Consider the following 22,453-nt stretch of genomic DNA (forward strand, 5'->3'; position numbering starts at 1 on the left):
TTTTAATATTTATTTTCAAATATTTATTTTCTTTTAAAATATGATTTTTTATAAAAAAAATAATTATTAAATTTATTTTTGTTTCCTCTATTTAACCGTATTTTGATTTCAAATGTTGTGAAGTAATTAATTTTAATTCCTATAGTTGCATGTATTAATTTATTGATACAAAACATTTAGATACAAAAATTGTTAGTTGGTTCTCTCATTTGAACCAAACAGCTACAAAAAAAAAAAAAAAATGAGGGATATTATCATTCCCTTCCTTGAACTGAAATAAACAGATATGAAAATTAAGGGTCATTCATTTTCAAGTACGCGGGAACCAAATGCCGCCTTAATCCATTAGTAAGAACATCATCCAATGTCAAATTTTAGTGAACAATCATATCTATAACCAACAACTGAAATCAAAGTCATTGTCCCTCCCTACCTACTGCTTCTTTTCAATTGTTTTTTTTTTCTTCAATGTATTTTCCATCTAGGTTTATGAAATTATATTTTATAACTAAAAATTCTGACTGTAGGAGAAAAAGGTATAACTAATCATCATCAAAACAAGAGAAATTTTATAGTTGTATTCCTTTGACATTGAGTCAAAGGGAAAGATGCCTTTCATTTACTAAGTATTGTCTCTTCAGCAACATTTCCCCTCTTATTAGGTATACATGCCTTTTTGACTTTCCCTTTTAACCCACCAAATTTCTACACTGATTTATCTTTCCCCCAAACAATTCATTTATTTCTTGACATTACTCAACTATGTTCCTAAGACCTTGTTTGATTGAGAGGAAAATAAGCAAAAGAAAAAAAAAAAGGTTGAAGCCAAATGGATAAAGGGTATCTAAATTTGACTCTTTAACTTAACATTTTGAATCAAATTATTGGTTAGTGCATTAACAACACGTGTTATTTTCCAATGTTACAAGTTTTGTTCATAAATGTTAATATTTCTTTTTTTTAATAGAAAAATAAATGTTAATATTTCTTATAGTACTAATTATAGAAAGGTAAATCACAAGTAATTTAAAAAAAAAAATCAACAACTTGTAATTTATCCAACATATGTCAACCAAACCCAATTTCCTATATTTTGATTTTCAAGCCCTAAAATCAACCACCACAATCCCCAAAATCAAGTATGAATTAACTGAAAGTTGTGTGATAGAATTAACTCCCGTATTCAATTAAGAATTTATATTTTGCTTTCAATTTGATTATTGTAGACACTATGGCTCCTCAGAACAACAACAACAAAAAAGACGCATTAAGGCAATAAATATGAGAAAAAAATTACACAGAAATTCATATTCTAAAAACTATTTACAATTATGTCAAGTCATAATTTTGGATTATATCAAAATAGTAAAATCAGTACTTTTAATATATTTTAAGGATTGAAATTTATAAATTAGAAGTCTAGAATATATTTTATAGGGTTTATGATTTATGAATTGGAGTCTAGAATTTTTAAATTATGGTGTAAAATCATAATATATAGAGAATAATGACATATTAAGAATTAAATTTGATGATATGACTTAGTTGTAATTTTGTACTTAATTATGATATTCATATATTTGACCCAAATTATAAACCCAAAGACCCTAAAAAATAAATGATAATTTACAGTTGAGTTCTGCATCTATAATTTACAAACAAAAAATAAGGACATATTAAGGCACAGTGGTAATAAATATGAGAAAAAAAATTATAAACCCAAAGACCCTAAAATTATATTACAACTAAACAATAAATGCTATAATTTACAGTTGAGTTATGCATTTACAATTAGATGAATTATGCATCTATAATTTACAACAAAAAAAAGGCACATTAAGGTACAGTGGTAATAAATATGAGAAAAAAATTATAAACCCAAAGACCCTAAAATATAAATGCCAGACCATCAAAATAAATCCTAAATTTGAATTTATAAATCCTATACCCTATTCAATAAAATCTTAAACCCTAAAATATAAATTCTAAAACCTTAGTAAAACATAAACTTTAAACCCTAAAATATAATCTCTAAACTCTAACTCTAATTTATAAATCCTAAACCTTATATATAAGGTGTAATCAAATTATTAATACATAAATGGCGACTTGCATCAGATATATAGTATAATTTCTCGAGATTGAGATATGTTAAATAGGGAATAATAGAAAATCATATAGTATTAATAACTAAAAAAAGTTAAACATATCTTAATATCTGACAAGAAAAAAAATGTATCCTTGACATAATTCAAAAAATAAGTGCTTGATTCAATTGTGGATAATTTTAAAATTATGAATTCCCGGGTAAATTTCCCTAATTTATTGAATTGCCAAATTGATACATCATTAATGAATAATGAGTTATGCATCTAAATTTATGTCCTTAAATATTTCCACCTTACCCTTGGCAATGGTAAACGTTGATACCGTGTGACCGAAAGGTCACAGGTTCGACGGCCTCTTGCCAAAAAAAATTGGCAGGAAAAAAGCTTGCACCTAATACACCGTTGTGGTGGACAAGTATATAATAACCTATGTCATGAACTGCAAGTGGAGGGCTAAATATATATCTCACAAACAAGTATGCTTCAAATAAATATACTTTCTACTATTTCATGAACCAAATCAAGTTTAATGGAAAACAAGAGTTCCTATTTCATCTATAATGAATCTCAAGGTACCCTAAAAGATGCGTATTGGACATATAAATTGGCGTTGAGGTGGGTAAAACTACCAACTACGTGCGAGCGAGAACAGCCACTGGCCTTAATAAATACAATCTACATACTTGAAACTGAGAATGCCAGGCCTTGAGGGCAGTGGCACGCTGGTACATGAACGCAACGATATGGTGGTGGCATTGGCAATACAGACCTACAACTGAACCATGGCAATTTATTACATAAAAGGAACAAACCCAAATGAAAAACTACCAGGACAGATGCAATTAGGGCATTAGTTTCTGTGACCAACTCCAAAGTGAAATCTCTTGGCATGCCTGTCATTAAATGCATATTCTAAGCGCAGAGGGCCTAGAGGAGAGTCAACACGGATGCCAAAACCATACCCATATCCACTTCCAGGCTTCAGCCTTGCTCCAGCAGGATCACCTAATAAGGGAAAACAAACAAGTCAGATTACACGATTACAAGAGAAAAAAACACAGTACTAAACTGTAAGGTAAAATATGCAGCTTCTTGGAGAGAGAGAACAAAAAAGCTATAGCAAGTACAAACAAGTATAAAGTTTGAGCAATCAAATTATAGTATGGTAATAGATTGATAGACATTGTCTAAATTGGCATTAGCCTTCGACAACAGCCGCTCAGCTCAGCTCAGCTCGAATAGAATTGTATAATTCAAAACTAAAAGAACCCACAAAAGACCTACCAGGCACGGTGGGTCCAGATCCCAGATCAGTTCCATAATCAGAGAAGAAAACCCCTTCCACTGGCCCCAACTGAAAACCAAGGAATCAATCAGAAAATAATTTACATATACCATTCACGGAAAAATTGCAAGTGAGCAGAAAAATCATCCATCAGATGAAAGGAAATCTGTAGAGGATATCATGCTTTCAGAGGAAACGAAAAATAAGTAACACAAATAAATGCAGTCACCTACCACAGGGAAAGAAATTTCACCAGAGCCAACAACATAAGATCGCCCTGATCCTACAGCACCCTCTTCGTATCCTCTCACACTGTTTGTTCCACCAATGGCAAAAGCTTCATGAGGAGAAAAATTACCCACCACATGCCCACCGGACAAACTGTAAATAGAAGCATGGGCAAGTCAACAACTTGAATCAGATCTTATTAACTGAAATCTCATCATACAAAAATAAAATAAAACAAACAATTAAGGAAAGGGAACAAATTCTTGTTTTGCTTTGATACTGAAGCTTAGTTGTCTTGCCAAAGGACTTTGGCCCTCAGTCAGTTTAAGTGAATTTTTGAAATAACAAGTTAAAAACTAGTGAACACTTGATTTATTTATTTTAAGTGTTGAATGATGTTATCAATCAACCCCTCAGTCCGCAGTTGGTGGACAAACATGATCACTGGTTCCTACAAAATAAAGATATCAAACTAGTTGGACCATTTTAGGTGATCTTGTCAAAAGAACTCCATTTAAATATGTGGTAATTGGATGTCTGTTACATCACTGGGCATGATAACAAAGATTTTGTGGCAAGTCATTCTTATATTATGATGCTAGGTTGCCCTTCTGATATCTTCTATTCTAACCATTATAACTCAAGTTTATTTCGCCCTAACAGAGGGTACCTTTATAGTGCTCCCCTTAGTCTATCAATGACTTTCATTTTGAGACATACCAATTTGGCTGCCAAGTGATTTTCAGCAGAACTCAGATAAACTCGTATCTTGAATTTCAGTAGAGCTTTAGCTATCTGGGTTATATTGGTTCTGGTTTCACATCTTTCAGATTTCTTCCAATCAGAGCATGCTATTGAATCACATGAAATTGATCCTCCAACACCAGTAAACGATACATAGAGAAACCATACCTCAGAAGAAAGAGAGCAGGTCCAATTTCTACACCCTTTCTAGCACGAGCATTTACTCTATTGAAAAACAGCCACTCAGACCAAAGGGGAAGTCCTTGTTCCACGTTCAACGCAAACTGCAAAGATAAAACTGGTGATTCATGAATGCATTAATAACTAAAATATCAGACATCTCTGTATCTCTCTCTCTATCTATCTATCTATCTATCTATCTATCTATCTATCTATGTATCTATCTCACGTACGTGCAGACACACACGCACATAGAGGGTGAACATTGGCAAATATAGGGGACAAAAGTACAGATGACTAACCATTGAAGAACCATGGTCACCAGAGCCAGTATAGACGCTTTCAAACTTAGCCAGTAGCATCTCATCATGAGTCTTCCCACTGCAACACAAAATAGTTAATCAAAGAGCAGCAACTATGAGCACCAGTACGTTACATTAATGGCACTATAATCGAAATCAACATGCCATGGCAGGATGAATCCACCATCAGACGCATACCTCGCAGTAAGAGGGCTGCTATAGTGGTCTTTAATGATTGGATTTCCTTTTTCATCACGGGCACCAGTATGCTGTGTTTGTGAGATTTATAGAAGGAATTAAAAATAGATAATTTTTGACATACATTGAGGGCAGACAGAGTTATTTCCTTATAATTAATGCAGCATACCATAATTGATTATAATTAAAGTACCTGAAAAATAAGCCCAGCCGTCCCACTCCACTTTGGCCTAAGTGGTCGACTGAATTCTATACCAGATGTCACGCGCGCAATGGTAAGACTGCTGTTGCCAGGTTGGTTACCATGAACAAGATTCCCAGGCGTTCTAGAATTCTATCACAGGCAGAATCAGTTTATATAAGATCAAGCATTCTCATTCACAAGAGTAATTTAATATTAGTATCAGACACAAGGAATCCGGAAAAAAGCACCTGAACCATAATTGTTCTAGATGTCCGTTTGTCATCACCTTGAATCCACGGGTCTGTGTAGTTTATACGGAATATTGAGTCAATTTGACCTCTCTCCAAAGAGATATTGAGTTTCTGGTTTCGTCCAAAAACATTTCTGTGGGAATACGTGAAGCTGCAATAGGAATAGAACTATGAGATGAAGTAATGTAATGTCTTCACAAATTGTAGGTATTTTAGGTGGATATGGATGCCACCATCACCGCAAAGGAAAGAAACCCAAGTGTTTATATTGCATGCAGAAAAAGTAATTAAGTGGTTTAAGAAATGTCAATCAACCTGAAATGTATCCCACATCCTCTTAATTTCAGAAAGAATTAATCATTTCCATCATCCAATTATCTCTCATCCTATAATCAAAAAATTTGTACAGCATTTTAACATAAACCAATAGAAGGTTAATGTTCATGAATGACCAAAAAATTAAGAGAAAAGAAAGATAAACATTTATTATGTGACAAAGACCATTTCTCTACACTGGAAGTCTTAGCTTGCAACAACAAAAAAAAAAGAACAATATAAGAGCCCTGAAAACAGCTATTTAATACATTCTCAAAAGCAAGACTATCAGAAATGGGCTATGTTTAGGTATTTTGACAAATCACACCATGAGCATGTAAACTACTAAACAAGATCACCAAATAGCCCCTTAAGGTTTCTTACTCAAAAAGGAAAAATAGTACTATAAGGAGGATATCAAATTTAAATGTCATTAATTTAGCACCAAGAAATAGTCTGTTAAAAATAAGATAAGATAACTATTAGCTATCAGAGCTCATAAAGGACCATTAGCATACAATGTACATCGAAGTCAAATGTGATGAAGAAGATAAGTACATTGATGAGCTAGGTATCCACTTTTGAACCCTAAACACATATAGTGACTGTTTAACAAAAGAAATGTGTCAGAAGATAGACTTAAAGCCTCAATGAAATCTATAATACCCAGACGCAAAATCAGAACTAGGAAAGTATGTCAAGATAATCACCCCAAACTTGACTATATTTTATCTGTAGAATATCGCTTTTAGACCACAAAGATGACCACACAGAATATATTCATCCTTAATATAAGTTCATGGATTTAGCAAAACAATAAAATAGAAGCAATCAGGTCATCCGTCCTGTAACATTACCTTCCAATAAGTCCTGAGAGAGGGCCACTTGTAATCCTAGAAATCACAACATAATCAGCATATGATGTATTAGATATAACAAAGATATAGCTTTAATACACATAAGTTTCATGAAGCATTGGCTAGGGCATCATCTGAGTTCACATCACTCACCCACTAGATATCCCACCACCAGCAGAAAAACCTCCACTTGGGCGTTCAACAACGTTCATCACCAAGTCAACTTTACCGGTATCTACAAAGAGATAGGTGGTAGGAATTAGTTTCCAAATGCAAGTCTTAGAAATAACAAATAAAAGCAGATAGTCCAAAGCATCTCCTTTCAATTAATCAACATTTATACCTCAAATCAACAAAGAGAGAGTTGTTGAGGAATTAGTTTCCAAATGCAAATTGCAAGGCTTAGAAAATAAAAAACAAAATCATAAAATTCAGCAAAAAAATCTCCTGTCAATTAACATTATCATGACAGCAACTATAACCCATTAAGAAACACATAATCTCCTATTTAAATTGAATAACTAGGACATAAAATTACTGCAGAATGATAATCCATGTGAAGCTGATTAATCAAGTAATATCAATTAGATATAATAACCAAGTCACTTCAATATTGTTTACATGGCACTAAGAATAAAGTGCCTGGCTCTCATTCTCCAACTGTCTATGCTTTTGTCCAGTGAAAGAGGCTGTTGTGCATACAATGCTTTAAACCAAGTAAACCTCTATATGGCCACATCCAAACACCGTATGGGATACCGCACATTTGTATAACTATAAATACTTCCCAGGAATTTGTTATAGAGGTATTTGACAAGAAGCATAGTACTCAAAGGTATGATGTTGCATAAACAAAGATCCTGTATTACCTCCAGCAGGTTGAGGAATGATGCTAACATCTTCCATGATTCCCATAGTTAATACAGTATCCACATCTCTTTTTCCTTGAAACATGCTGTAGACCTACAAAGGGGCCATTCAAAAGCCAAAGCCCTTAGTAAAGTGGCTGTCTACTGTCTAATGAGATCAAAAATACCAGATAGATACTATATTTATGGGAAAAAATCTACAGTAGCAAACAACTGCATAAAAAACAAGTTGTATGTTGAATTCCGTAGAAAGAATCTTTCATTAAACGGAGTTATAAAGCAAAAAATGAGGCCAGCTAAGAGAATGAAAAGGTTGAAGTGCTCTGCCTGCAGAAATTATAATTACTTGTTACAAGTAACACTGTCAAGGTCAATGCACAATGATTACCTGTCCCTTCTTAGTCGTAAGTTGCCTAAGTATAGTTTCAGGTTTGGTCTTCCCTTTAGTTGGCTCACCACTTCAGAAAGTAATTTAACAACCGTCAGTTATGCATTCTAGAATTCAGTCATTCACATTGTCATAGTTTTGAATACTACATATATGTGTCTATGTCATAAAGCAACAGAAACATACACATAGGAATCAAAATGAAGTCTTACGTTTTTCGGTCAAGGAAACGAATAGAAATATTGTTCACCTCCGCTTCAGCAACTTGTAACCTTATAATACCCCCAGAAAGGATCTCAACTCCTGAAACCTAATGCAAGAAAAAAAAAAGATTCCAATTAGGAAGAAATATAATCAACTTAAAAGCACGACTCCAAGATAAACTAAGATGCCACAGCTCAGGAAAGATGGCATACTAACCAAGCCAAAGAGACCACGCTCCATATACCAGCCATTGATGGAAGTTATAACATCATCCAAATGCCTGATATTAACAACCTTTCCTGCACAGCTTGACATCGAAATCAAACCAATGAAGTCTCCCACTAAATGAGTTCATATATACTACGACAACAAGCTACAATTACAAGGATACATCTGTATATTACAGTTAACAATATACAAGTTCAGGGTGAGGGCAGACCTATATGTAAGACCAAAATACTGCGTCAACCCATACGAGCACAAGCAAAGAGAGATAATTACCATTTCCATCACGGAAAGCATCCTCTAGAAACTTCGTTGGAAGAACACTAGCTCCTTCACATACCAGTCCATGAAACTCCTGGTTTGGTTCTACCTTAGGCCACAAGAAACAAGTTTCTGTTCATAAATTTGCTTTTGTTACTAAAATGCAGAAACACCTAAGCAGCTAACATTTAAATCTCGCTTGGAGAAAAGTTTTGGAATATTCTGGCAACATTTAATCAAAGTCCTCAAACAAAAGTCAGTATCAGCATAGAGCAATAAGGTGATCAAATAAGATGAACAATTAAGTATCATTTGATGACATATGCCTGTACAACCCTTAACATGTAGTTGGTAGTCTCTGCTATCCCATTGATACAGTTGTTTGTGTTCTAGCAAATTTTGTATCTACAGATCTCCATTTTAACATTCACCAATCATTTAGGATAACATTTTAAACTTGGAACTGCAAGCTATCAAAAACATTGGAATCATTAAAACAACTGTGTGTGAAACCACATTTCTAAAGTTAATTCATATTTGTAGATAATTCTCATTTGACAGTTTAAACTTTAGTTCCTGATGAAGTTTGCATACCTGAAACACTAATCTTATACCATCTCGTGTGTCTATTGCAACGGGCATACAAGAGCAAAAATATCCACTATCAATTATCCTGTGCACATCCTCCTGAACCTCACGTACGGTGAGAGCCGAGTTAGCACGGCTTGCTTTCAATGCAGCGAAAGCCTCGGCTTCCAGGTCCTTTCTCTCAAGCTCCTCGCCGTCCTTGTTTTTCACCAATACTTCGCTTATCAAAACCCTCTCCTCGTCGTTTCGACTCGCTGAGTGCCCACCGCCACTACCCTTCGGCTGAGTTACCAATGCTTCTGACCCTGGCTGCGCCGGCTCTGAAGGTTGATTCAATGACAACGACGCAAAGCTAAGTATCGACGATTTTATAGGCGTCTCCGACTGAGATGAATTCGTCAACCGAGGGAGAGATAACGAAGCTGAACATAGTAGAGGTAGTCGAGCAAACAAGTTGGGCCTTCGAGCCCTGAGTTCAGGATGAACGGAGTTGATGGAGCGAATTATAATCGAGTCGATGAAATTAGTGAAGGAGATTCTGGTTTTGGTTAATTGAGAGGTTATAATTTGACAAATGAGAGGTAGTTGTTCTTGCTGCTGTTGCAGTGGAGAAAGTGGAGGGATTCTAAGGGAAGTAAAGCGGACGCCGTCATTTTTGTGCATTGCAGTTGAAATACTTTTACTGCAGAAGGAATTGAAGAGTGATACACCTTGAAGAAGATGAAGATAAACCCTAGCCGGAAAAGCTGCTCCGCCAACTAGCAGCTAAAAGCGGCTGCCGATTGGGTTTTTCTTTTTTTCGAGAAGACAGTCCAAAGAAAATGAAAAAGACAAAAAATATTATATACCCTTTTATTTTGGAAAACGGGTCTGCGGATAGTCCAAAAAAGATATTTCGGGTTTGGCCCGGACGATAATGCACATCAGGCTCTTATAGTCTGAGGGCCTGGAATATTGTTCGGCTGGGCCTAAGTATTATGGGCCGGTCTTTATTTAGGGTGTGATCTGTTCAATTCAATCGTGACACAAAATTTCCAGAATTATATTGGAATTTGGTAACTTTCAAATTGAGTTTCAAAATTGTATTGAAGAAAAAAATCTCTTAATAAGGTGTAAAAGTACCTCAATGTTTACAGCTAAGAGCAATTTTACCTTTAATATCTAAAATGATACAATTTTACTTCCTAATATTAGCAGCTAAAAGCAATTTATCCTAATATTGGTAAGTCGGGTCAATTTTAGACATCATTATAAAATACAGATATTTTATTCCTTATTTTGCACCAATTGTATAATCATAGTTTCTAAAAAAATTATATTTTTTGTGATTTAATGATAAAATTGGAGATTAAATATTTGAATTTTTTTGTCCAACTTGTACAAAATACATATTTTATTATTATTATTATTTCACGTTCGTATATTTGTGATCTGTTACTAATTAGTGATCAAACAAATGAAATGTAGCCACTACTCCAGCGTTTGTCAAAATGCTCTCTTATGCGACTTTACAAATGAAAGTGATGTTTGACGAGTTGCACTAACAGGATATATCACAAATAATTTCCTCTTTTGTTGTCAAAATGCATCTCATTTTGAGCAGAATTGAGTTATCAAAATAATGCTCAAACAACTCCTAATTCCAGTTTCCATCATCAGCAAACGTATCTGCAACTTTCCAATCCCTGTGTCTATCAGCAATTACTGTTAAAGTAACATACTTAAGCTTAAAATCTATTAACCAGCAATCATCCCAAAAGGATGTCAACTTCCCAATCACAGTTGGTCCAAGTCAAGCCCTGTAAAAAATCATGGAATACAGTGCGTAAGCTACGCCACAGATATGGCCGATTATTAGAAATTTTGTTTTACCCATAAAAATGATGTCTCTCTTGTATTTTGCCTTAAAGACCCGGAACCAAAGCTGCTCTTTCCACATTCTCCACGGCAATTTCATAAGAAGGTTGTTATTTGTATCTGCTGCTTTTCGAATACCAGATCCTCCAAAAAAATCCGACTTATAAACGGACTCCAGTTTAGCAAATGGACCATGTTGTTTATGTCATTCCTAGGTAAAAAGTTTAATAGTCATTAAAGTAAGGACTTTGTGCATCGATGGTCAATAAAATAGTTTTTGACCTAATAAAGTTATTAAAGTAGCAAATTTGAGTCAATAAAGTCATTATGGTAGGATCCAACGATTTGAACCACCGTAAAACTATCGTGATGACCACATTAACAACACCTCACATTATCTGACACATGTAGTCATGTGAAAATGAAAGTAAAAAACTGAAATGGATCAATTTGGGATATGGGTTATCGAGTTAAGATATTCATCAATTTTATTTTTTAATTGCCACATGTCACCATATGATTGTCACGTGGTAATAAGTTTTAGACATAGTGTGACGTGTTGTTGAGATGGAAGTCATGTCAGATTTTTTTAGTAGTTTAGATTATTGGATTCACGTATAGTGACTTTATTGACACAAATTTTCTACTTTAGTGATTTTATTGGACCAAAAATTGTTGGTCCCGTACTTTAGTGACCCTCGCTTTAGCGATGATATAAACTTTTTACCCCCAAAATCCCTTATTGAAGCATTTCATTTTTCTGAGAAATGTTCTTGCTTCTTTGATAGGCATCACATGCTTTTAACGAAGCGTTAAAGATCCATAGACATAGTTGACTAATAGAAGACCCATTGTAAGATTTTTTTTCCATAGTTCGACTTGGATCAAAATGCCATTGGCTTCCCTAGAATGACACAAATTCATAATCTAGTCCCAACTTATGCACATGTGAATCATATTGTCAGTGCATGATTTAAACAAGAACATTTCTTCCCATAAGTAATGTTTTGCTTCATGGAAATTTTTTGCCTTTCTTCATATGTAAGGTTAGGGGGAAGAACATTACCAACCTTGAAGTTAACCATATCGACATACCACAATGCAAAAGTTACCGAATCAAATGTCTTATCTGGGAAAGTTTCTCTTATCTCCACAAGTTATGGAGATTTAATTGGATCATTCGATTTCTCTTTATCCTCAGAGGAAATTTAAGTTTTAGGATCCGAATGGGAGTTGCTTACCACAAAAGCTGAGGTCGATTGGAGATTTTTGGGAATACGAGGTCATAAAACCCTTACCACTTTGGAGTATGATTTCTTGGGTGGATTCCCTATTATTTGACCTCAGATTTTGCTTTGGTTGTGCTCGAGAGAGATCCTTCTTGCCTCTCTTATCGGCCTCAATTTAACTGGTTTACTTGATGTCCCAGATCCTTACAAAAAACATTATTAACAAGTCGTGCTTGAATATCTTTAAGCAAGAAAATTATCCAAATATCGTGTGAATTCAATTGTGAACTCGAGGGCTTTGAAGTGGATGGAGGGCATTGTTTGAAGGATACCCATGATCTTGAAAATCTTCTGTAGGACCAGGTGGAGGTCTTAATACATTATTTTGATTAGAACATAAAAGATTAGAATGATTCCTCCACCATTGATGGTAAGTATTTGAATAAAGGTTGTTGGAATTATCCATGTGGTTGTTTCCCCCTACGTAACATACATTGGCGAAGTGATTGGCAAATAGACTACCAACTTGGCATTCATTATCATGGTGGTTGCCCCCATAGTTTACACACATGAACATTTATAGTGGGTTGATGCTCATCTTTGCCATCAATACATCTATCTTTCAATTCAATTCTACCATGGCGGGTGTAGACACCGAGTCGGAGGACCTGTGACGAAAACATGAAAACAAGACGGTCGAAGCGATTGATTCCGGAAGTTTTGAGAAATACATAAAGAATAATAAGCGGAGGAAAATTAACGGCACGGCGCGGGCACGCACCGGCATCCCGCATGCGGACGACGATGGTCGAATGCCCGCTTGACGGCTCGAGACGTGCGCGCGGCGTCCGTCGGACGCACCGCGAGTGGCACGCTCTCGACGTCCGAGCAATGCCTGGGACCGCTGGCGGTGCGCGCCCTCGTGGGCCGTTGAGCGCACGTGCCTGGCAGCATGAGGCGCGCATTCGGCGGCTGCGACGTGCGAGCGTCTGGCTGCGCGGAACGCGCGCTCGGCGGCCACGGAGTACACGCGTCCGACGGCGCGGGGCACGCCCCGAGGGTCGCCGGGCGGGCACCCAACCACGTCGGGCGAACGCCCAATGCGTCGGGTGGACGCCCGACGAGGATTGGGCGCGGGCGCCCAACCTCGCGTTGGGCGGCCGCCCAACAAGGTTGGGCGGTAGCCCAACACTAGGTTGGGCGGCCGCCCAACCACAATGGGCGACGCCCAAATTTTTTTGGGCGTCGCCTGTTGTTCCGGGATCCGTTTCCCTATATAAGGGCACGGATCCCAAGGTGAAAAAAGGCCTTTTTTTGGGGGAAAAACTTTCTCACTCTAAACATTTTTAGAGAGAGAGAGTGTGGATTTTTTTGAGAAAAATATTTTTTTTCTCAAAAATTCCAAATTTCCTAAGTTCAATTTTTACTAAATTTTTATTAAAATCGGAAGCTCGCGGTTCGTGGAATCAATCGGCTTCGACTGTCAGATACCGAATCAAAGGTATTATCCGAGGACTAGACTCTTTATTTAATTTATTTCTCTCCTTCTATTTATTTTTTATGCTATAGTTTTTATTCCTTTAGTCATTTATTTATTTTGTCACGTTTTATTTAGTTAGCGCATTTATTTAATTTTCGTTTCGTGTTAAATAAAATTCGGTTTTGTTTTAAAATAAAAAACCTCATTTTGGATATCCCAATACGAACTGTGATCCGATAAAAAGGTAGTTCGGGTATCGAAAATGTTATAATTATAAGTTCTTTTTTTTAATTTAAAAGAGGTTTCCAAATAACGTTTTAAAATAAAAACATCGTTTTAGGAACTTCCGTTTTCGACTATGATCCATCTTTGGTAGTTCGGAAGTCCAAAACGATTGAATTAGATTTAATTTAAAGCTTTTGAATAAATCTGGAAAATATTGGAGTGCTGCTGTAATTTGTCAATTCTGTCACTAAATGCTGTTTACCGACGGATTTTCCATCGGTAAATCTGCCAAAATGTAAAAAATGTCATTTCGGTTCCTTTTTCTTAACTTTCAGACTTTTAATCCCTAGTATGTATATATGATTATGTAATACATGTTTTTCAAATTATTTTAGAACTTTAGTATATATATTTATTTTAGAATATTGGTATATTATTTTTATTTTATTTTACAATATAAGTATATATATATATAAGTATTTCCTTTTTCTTAACTTAGGCTATGTTTAAATATTAGTTATTTGATATTTTGAGAAATAATTAATATATATTAGTATATGATATTTTTGTATTTAATTTGTATATATATAGTTTTGGGAATAGTTGAGTTATTTTAGTGATTATGGAGTGTAAATCATTTCTTATAAATATTATTTTCTTAGTTATAAGATTCATTTACTACTTTCACATTTTCAAAGTATAAGTATATAGTACCTATTATTTTCATATACATAAAGTTCCTCTTGTATTAACTTTTGGGTTTTCATATCCTCCTTTTTTATTTATTTATATATATATATATATGTCTAAATTATTTCCTTTATTCTTTTGGACCCATTCATGGGTCCATGTCTCAAAAGGGCCTTGTTTGATTATAAATCTTGCTTTAAATAAGTGTCTTATGGTAATTATAATAGTTAGAGAGTCCATTAAATAAGTGGGGAAAATAAATCACAAAAAGAGAGTTTTCAATTAAATTATTTAAGCTAATGAGATTTCTTAGATTTCTAATGTAGATAAATAGAGTCATTTTTGTTGATATTTCAAATTGTCTTCAAAACACCACGTTTTAAAACCTTAGTCCGTTCCAACGACGGATTAAGCGAACATTGTAATCAAAATCGTTTTCTTTGTTAATAATGGAGATTTTGAATCGCTTTCTTAATGAATTTGTACAAAATAAAATTGACTTGTATGTTTAACCACGTTTTCTTATTAAAATGCTTTTACTTTAACGTTTTCAAATACTCGAGTCGTTCCAACGGCGATTCGGGTAAACTTCATCAAACGGGGTTTTAAAACGCACCTAAATCGTTCCAACGACGATTAAGGTGCGAACCATGTAAATAAACTCGTTTTGGGAAAATAAGTTAGTATAGAATAAACACACAACATAACATTTAAATACGGTTGTAAATAAATCACTTCTTTTCCCCCCTCTCTGTGTATGTATAAACATAAATGGGTGATTCTTTACTGATGTGGCGTTTCAATATCATATGCTCAAAACGGTTTCTAAAAAGAGAAAGAAAAGGGTTTCAGATGAATTTTAAACTTAAGGAAGTATACGATTAGTCCGTTATCGCCTAACATGCTGAGTAGGAGGCCGGTGGTTCATAACCGGGCGATGTCGGGGTGCCTAGTAGCCTTTCTCCGGAAAGGAGCTAGCCTTCTCGGCTCGTACCTAAGTTTCCCGAACCCACACCGGTCTCCCGCAAGGGATCGGTGTTCATTTTCCCATTCGTGGGTGGCGACTCTTCCATATCTCCGAGCTCCGGTCCTGCCGAGCAGCTTGATTCCACGATTGGTTGCTTTCGGCGCCAATCACCGCTTACGTCGCCATGAGGTTGTCCACCCCCCGGTCCGCCCGGGAGATTAGGCCGCGGCACCTCATCTAACAAGTGGCTACTCTGCTGGGGAAGCGAGAAATTTGATTCCGGAAGGCATGCACTAAGCCCTTAACGGGGACAGATCATTTTACTTCCTTTCGTATGCATTCACGAGCATTATTGCAAACCCTTTGGGTAATTTCCGCGAAACCTCTAGCGAGAGTCCATTCGTCGCTCGAAAGAGGCCAGCGTAAGTTCCCCCTTACAGTAAGGCGCCAGAGGGTCCCCATCCATTCGTTAGGGGCGAATCTGTGCGGTCCTGTGAGGTCCCGCGGTCAGCCGTGTCAGCATATAGTAGCCTTAGAAGTTTCCATAAGATTACCCGTTACTATTTTTGATGTGATAAATGAATCAGTTCGTGTTTTCAAACCGCCATGATACGTGTCTAATCCTAAATTATGTAAAGAAAATGAGACGATGCGTTAATATATACTCATGAATCGACATACTAATTACCCTAAAACATCGAAACGATTTGAACTAAAGACGACTTAGTCATCTCATATGAATGAACATGTGCGACCCGCCTTGTCCCTTTCGGTGTCCCGACGAAGGCACATGTTCAGGAAATGCGTTATGACGTAAGCACGTATTAGTATGAATCGGTTTGGTATTAAGGATAATTACATGTCGATACAAAAGACTATATTAACAGTAGCCGTTATTCACATTCTTTAAATAAATTGGGATAAAACGAAATCATGATGAAACGAAAACAAAGAACATTTCTGTCTTGAATGACCCTGTCGTAACGTGAAAAGTTTCGCACAAGTAGCCCGTCCCTTCCGAATGAAAGACGAGCTTTTACGTTATGCCTCGTGTCGTTCTTAAGAGAAATGGATGTGTCCGTACAGATGACTAAGAAAATAAAGAAGAAAAAAATAAACTAAACGACCAAAATCATTCCGAATCTACGATATATATCAATACCGAGAATAGTTAAAGAAAATAAACCAATGTCGTTGAATACGTGCCTCGGACGAGTGTATACCCCGTTTAAAATCTCGAAGCCGAATTAAGCCAAACCATATAATTGCGCCATATGGACGAGACTGCGGGTTTTGACTAACGACTCGATCATTTCGACCGTTGCCAAAACTGCAAGAAACATGGCCCGATGTACGTGTTTGCTTAAATCGTGCCTAAAGGAAAGAGAACGGTGATGTCCTCGCTTTGAATAAGCATGCGATTCAACGAAATGTTGATTTTCTATAACCACACTAAAATGATATATCCCGTGGATTGGGAAAAACAACGAATTGTTGCTAGCCGAAAGGTTACCGTACGCTCAAAATAAGACTCACCGTCTTTCACGTAGCAAAATGAGCAAACGAATCCTCGACGCTAAGAACAAACGCGTTACGCAATGAATCCGTTCCCTAAAATAAATCCAAAAGTAATTCCATCACTAAACAAACGCGTGGTTACGTCTCTCGATAGATCCAAAAAGATCCCGTTGTAATCCAAAAATCGAGACACGAATCCAAGTAAATGAAAGGGAACGAATCATAGACGATAACGACGATTGAACCAGAAGAATAACTCGAACCATGTCTAAAAACCGAGATGCGCTCAAAGGGAGTCGAAACCCGAATTAATGCATCTCGCAAAAGGACGAAAGATGAGTTATTCTGAAAGGACAATCCAATTTGGTCGATTTCTTAAGTCACTGAACGTGGATACGTCAAAACGAACTGTATTGTCTGATGGATGATTTACTTTTCCGCAATAATCGATGGCATCACGCGTCCTCTGGACCACGGTGTGAGCCCATACCAAAATCCTAGGAAAGAGACTTGGACCAACGAGTGTGTGGAGAAATAAGGATGGAAGAGAGATGATGTGATGATTGTGATTGTTATCTAACGTTTTCTTTCTCTTATTGCGATCTACTTACGCATTATGTACGATCTTCGCTAACTAGTTTGTTTGTATAGATTTATATCTTGTTGTACATCAGTCGAGTCAGATTTAAGTTATAATGCGTTCTATGCTTAACAAATCATTACAATCATACCATATAGAGCGTTGCATGCTAACCGCATTGCGTGCAGCCATTCTAGGTTTCATAGATTTAGGACGTGTTTATTAGGAAAGTGAGAAAGAGTCGACCCCAGCGTCGCGTGTCATTCAGGAGGCATACTAGTTATGTCGTGACGTATCCCATACGTCTTTGCCTTGTCATACCTATGTGTTGGGACGCATCCTATGCGACCTTGGCACGTCTCGCGCGTCTTCACCGTGTCGTTTGTATGCTAGCTAGGAGGCATGTCCATTATGTCGTGACGTATCTTATGCGTCTTCGCCTTAGCATACTATGTGTATGGTAGCGTACCTCGTACATTTTTCCAGTATCGTAGGCACCAGTCAGAAGGTACAACCATTATGTCATAGCGTATCCCCTACGCCTTGCTTTTGGCATACCCCGTATGTCACGGCACCTCCAATATGTCCTTACCCTGTCAAGAGGCGTACTATTCTCTCGTGACGTATCCCCTATGTCTTTGTTGTGTCGTGTCATCACGCGTCCACCCGTCAGGAGTCCCACCTGTCATGTGGTGACGTATTCCTTGCATCTTTACTTTGTCGTACCCCTGAGGACGTAACGCACCCCCCATGCACTTTCCAGTAAACATTCAGACACTGATCAAGGGGTGTACCCGTTATGCTATGATGTATACCACATGTCCTTTCCCTGTCATGCCTCGTATATTATGATCCATCCCTTGTGTCTTTACCACGTCATTACACACCGGCCAGAAGGGGTACCATGTGTGTCATAACGCATCATGTACATCTTCGCCTCATTCCTTGCGCCAAGCAAGGGGCATGAGTTGCATACCCCATATGTCAGGGCATATCCGGTGCTTGTTCACCATGTTATGTATGTTAGACGGAAGGCATACCATTCGGGCTGTGGTGTAGCCCAGACATCCTTACCCCGTCCCATCTTCCATATCGTGGAGTGTCCTATGCGTCTCCATCACGTCAGCTATACGCTAGTCAAGACGTGTACTCGATGCGCCACCGTGCACCGCGTACATCCAGGCATTGTCAAGGTCGTACATCGTGATAGGTCACAAATGCGTCGTCCATATCAGATACACTAGTCCAGAGCCATACCCCACATGTCATGACTTGAGTTCTCACCTTGTTAGGTGCCTAATGAAAGACATACCCCGTATGTCATAATGAATCTCGCACGTCTTTACCAGGTCTTGCATACCCGTTAAGTGGTCTACCTCTAGACCCCGAGGTGTTCTCTACGTCTTCGCCAGGTTATACTTTGCGTGGGATGGGTCGGACATATCTTTATCGTCCCGTTCATACCATTAGGGGGTATACCGCCTGCATCGTGACCTGCCACACGCACCTTCGCCATCGTGTTTAAGTCATCCGGAGACATATCCCATATGTCGTGACGTACTCCGCCTCCCTCTGTCATGGTTAACAATACCAAACTGCTTGGTGGTCGTACCTTGTTGTCCTAACATTCACATCATAGGGAAAATTCCGTTCACTTTCCACATGGTCGACTCGAGACATACTATGTGTGTCGCCACGTCACTTACAACTTATCGATAGTTCAAAAAAAAAAACATTGTCATGGCATCGGTTCCCCCCGAGACTCGAATTAACCATTCGTCACATGTCTCACACACGTCCTACTTATGTCTCAAGACATACCATGTATGTCGCTACGCCTTAGCCAACACATCTCAAGATTATGACTGGTACCTTGATCTCAAATAGAACCATAATCTCATGGGTCATCGTCACCTCCCTTTCGTATCTCAAAACATACCCACGAATGTCGCCACGCTATGCATAATGCCCAAGTGATTCCAAATATATGTTGTTATATTATCCATGCCCCTCACCTCGTAGGTTGCCATCATGACCTTCGCACGCTAAGACATGCCACGCGTGTCGGTGCGCCGTGCACCTATACTCCAAAGATACGTGGTTGTAACATCAAAACCTTAGGGTCGAGTGAACTGTTTCACATGAATCTCGTTTACCTGTCATTATTCGCATCTGGGGAGGTATTCCATACGTAGCACCTCCGTATTTCCAAAATTATGGGCAATACCCTGAGCTTCGAAACGAACCCTTGACTGGTATGTTGTCCACGCTTACCATTTGTACCTTTAGGTGCGCCATGGGGGTCATCATAGTTTCCCCTCGTATTTACACCATCCCACTATCCGGACCCCAGGTTCGCATTAACCCTCTGACGCACGCTTCACACGAAGTCATGGTGTCACATCCGCGTTTTAACTGGCACCTTATATGGCACCTCGTCACATCTAATAAATCCATGCGTCATTGCACTAAACTCTTAGCTAGTAGGTCATCCTCATGCCCCCATTGGTACTCTCGACCGTACTTTGTATATCGATACGTCATTGTACTAAGGTAACCCGCGCATCCTCGGCCTTTTTGAGACACACTGTCGCATCTTAAAAAATGGGCAAATCGATATGAGACATACCAGGTGTGTTATCATATATCGTAACACATCAGTATTCCAAACATGTGACACTAGTCCTTCGAACACGTATCAGCTTTCGGTGCGTATCCCGTATGTCACCACTTGCGCTTTAGTCATACGTTGGGCCTTGTCAAAATGTGCCCCACATGTCGCCTTGTCAATATTTGTAGCCCACGAGTATGTCATTAGGCTATCCAATTCTGGACCGACCTTTGACGCGCGTTCCGTAGGTCATCCCTCGCACCTTACTCACATGTCGAAAACTGAGTCGTTTATACCATCCAGTCAAGGTTAAGCTTATGGCACACACCCACATACGCGGTTCGGTACGTCTTGTTCGCATGTCAAATGTCGAGTCACTCATGTCATTGAGTTCCAGTCGAATCTGGGGCAAGTTCATATATGTCATCACGTGCATCTTGCTTATACCCCCAATGTCGAGTCATTTGTATCGACAAGTTCAAGTTGAACTTTTGGCCCGTACCTGTCATATAGAGTGATTCATGTCATCAAGTCCAAGTCACACCCTTAGGCACGTACCCTATGGGCTGTCTCGAGGATCCCGCTCATCCCTTGACACAATGAGTCATTCATGTCGTGAGGCTCCTATCAAACTCTTGACGTACGCCCTGTAAGTCGTCACTCATGTTTTGAGTGCGCCTCAAACATCGGTTTGTTTCTATTGTCAAATCCTCGACACGCTCTCCCTACATCATTGGTACCGCTGTCCATGTGCCCCCAAACTCCGAATTGCCTTATCCACGAGTCTGAGACACATGCCCTATGTGTCGCTATTTGAGTCTCACTCATATCAGTAGTATCGAGTTGTTCACACCACGGCTAAGTCCAACATTTGGCACTTACCTCGAAGGTCTTGGTTCGCGTCCTCGTTGTTCCTCGAGTTGTTCATAGTAATAGGTTCCCGTCGAACTATGGATGTCCACCCTGTGTGTCATTGTTGGTATCTCAAATATCAATGATGGACCGAATACGTCAGACATATCCGCGTAAGATCTTTAGTGATTCTCATAAAACATATCGTCGTCGGGTTTGTGCTATGAAACAAATTGACCTTCGACACGTACCAGGTAAGTCTTCATTTCCGTCTCATTGATACCTCGATCGGATTAGGACACCTCTCATTCTACCGGACGCACTGATGTCTGCAAATCCATCGAGGTATTTGGGTCCCTAGCTTAAGTTAATCCTTGAACCACACCCTGCGTGTCGATATCGTGTCGAGCTTACACCTCCAATGTTGTTAGAAGGTACCTCTCGAGTCATCTCTGTACCTAAAGTTGGTCAGATAATACGTGTGTCATATGCGTACCCTATTCGTGTCTCGTACCTAGCATGTTGGATTTCCCCCACAATGGTCGAAATCCCCAAAATCAAGCCATCACATCGTTCGTGAGTTACGTATAAGTCAATCGTGGGGGCACATCAAGTGGGACTCCCATCATGCCTTTTGGCTACCTCTAAGGCATACCAAGTACGTCATCCTGTTTCCTGAACGCACCACGTTTCAAACCACTATGTCAAGATGCTAGTGAGCCAAGTAGGAGTTAATAATTGACACGTACCTCGTACGTTGACATATGCATCCTATTCGTACCTCGAGTGTCGGGAATTCCGTGTTCGTTATCCCATCAGATAATACCCGTCATTGCAATAGTTGCTTTCCAAGAGAAGCTGACAATTGGCGCACATCACGTATGTCACTCGCGTCCTCCTTATGCCTTAACCTGTTTGAGGCACGCCCCGTGTGTTACCACTTTTTGCATAGCCCGCCAAGGTTCCGTTGGTACGTCTACGCATTTGTGTCTTGGGTTTAAACTAACCATCGACCCACACCCCACATTCGGTGGTCTCATCCCGCTTGCTTCTAGTTTAGGACACGCCTTCTACGTCGGTCTATTTCAGGAAACTTGTGTTTCCCAGAAAGACGGTTCCCTGTTATCAGTATCGATACCAAGTAAACTATGGACAAATGCCCCGCATGCCTCCATCACGGTCTGTTTGAGTCTCGGACATACCATGAGCGTCACATCAGTCCGTGTAACACCGCCTATCTTCGAAGTACGTCATTGC

The 22,453-nt window shown here is 38.4% G+C and overlaps 1 protein-coding gene across 1 annotated transcript; it reads right to left on the minus strand.

Annotated features, from left to right (window-relative positions):
* Window positions 1-2,590: 2,590 nt before the first annotated feature.
* Window positions 2,591-9,990, minus strand: LOC136222837 (outer envelope protein 80, chloroplastic). The gene is made up of 16 exons (XM_066010539.1): window positions 9,194-9,990; window positions 8,615-8,708; window positions 8,330-8,412; window positions 8,122-8,219; window positions 7,910-7,979; window positions 7,522-7,615; window positions 6,806-6,887; window positions 6,653-6,688; window positions 5,478-5,631; window positions 5,239-5,379; window positions 5,046-5,116; window positions 4,848-4,926; window positions 4,534-4,649; window positions 3,627-3,774; window positions 3,393-3,462; window positions 2,591-3,113 (listed from the first exon to the last, which is right to left on the minus strand). The coding sequence occupies exons 1-16, from the start codon at window positions 9,848-9,850 to the stop codon at window positions 2,959-2,961; spliced, it is 2,148 nt and encodes a 715-aa protein (XP_065866611.1). The 5' UTR covers window positions 9,851-9,990; the 3' UTR covers window positions 2,591-2,958.
* Window positions 9,991-22,453: the final 12,463 nt, after the last annotated feature.

The sequence above is a fragment of the Euphorbia lathyris genome, chromosome 1 (genome assembly GCF_963576675.1).
Source record: "Euphorbia lathyris chromosome 1, ddEupLath1.1, whole genome shotgun sequence".
NCBI lineage: Eukaryota > Viridiplantae > Streptophyta > Magnoliopsida > Malpighiales > Euphorbiaceae > Euphorbia > Euphorbia lathyris.

Excerpts from the sequence above, each read along its gene's own strand:
- LOC136222837 (XM_066010539.1), bottom strand. The coding sequence starts at position 9,850 with ATGCACAAAAATGACGGCGTCCGCTTTACTTCCCTTAGAATCCCTCCA. Across the intron at positions 6,888-7,521 it reads CATTCCTCAACCTGCTGGAG|ATACCGGTAAAGTTGACTTG; the intron begins GTAATACAGGAT and ends ATCTCTTTGTAG. Across the intron at positions 6,689-6,805 it reads GGTGGTGGGATATCTAGTGG|GATTACAAGTGGCCCTCTCT; the intron begins GTGAGTGATGTG and ends TGTGATTTCTAG.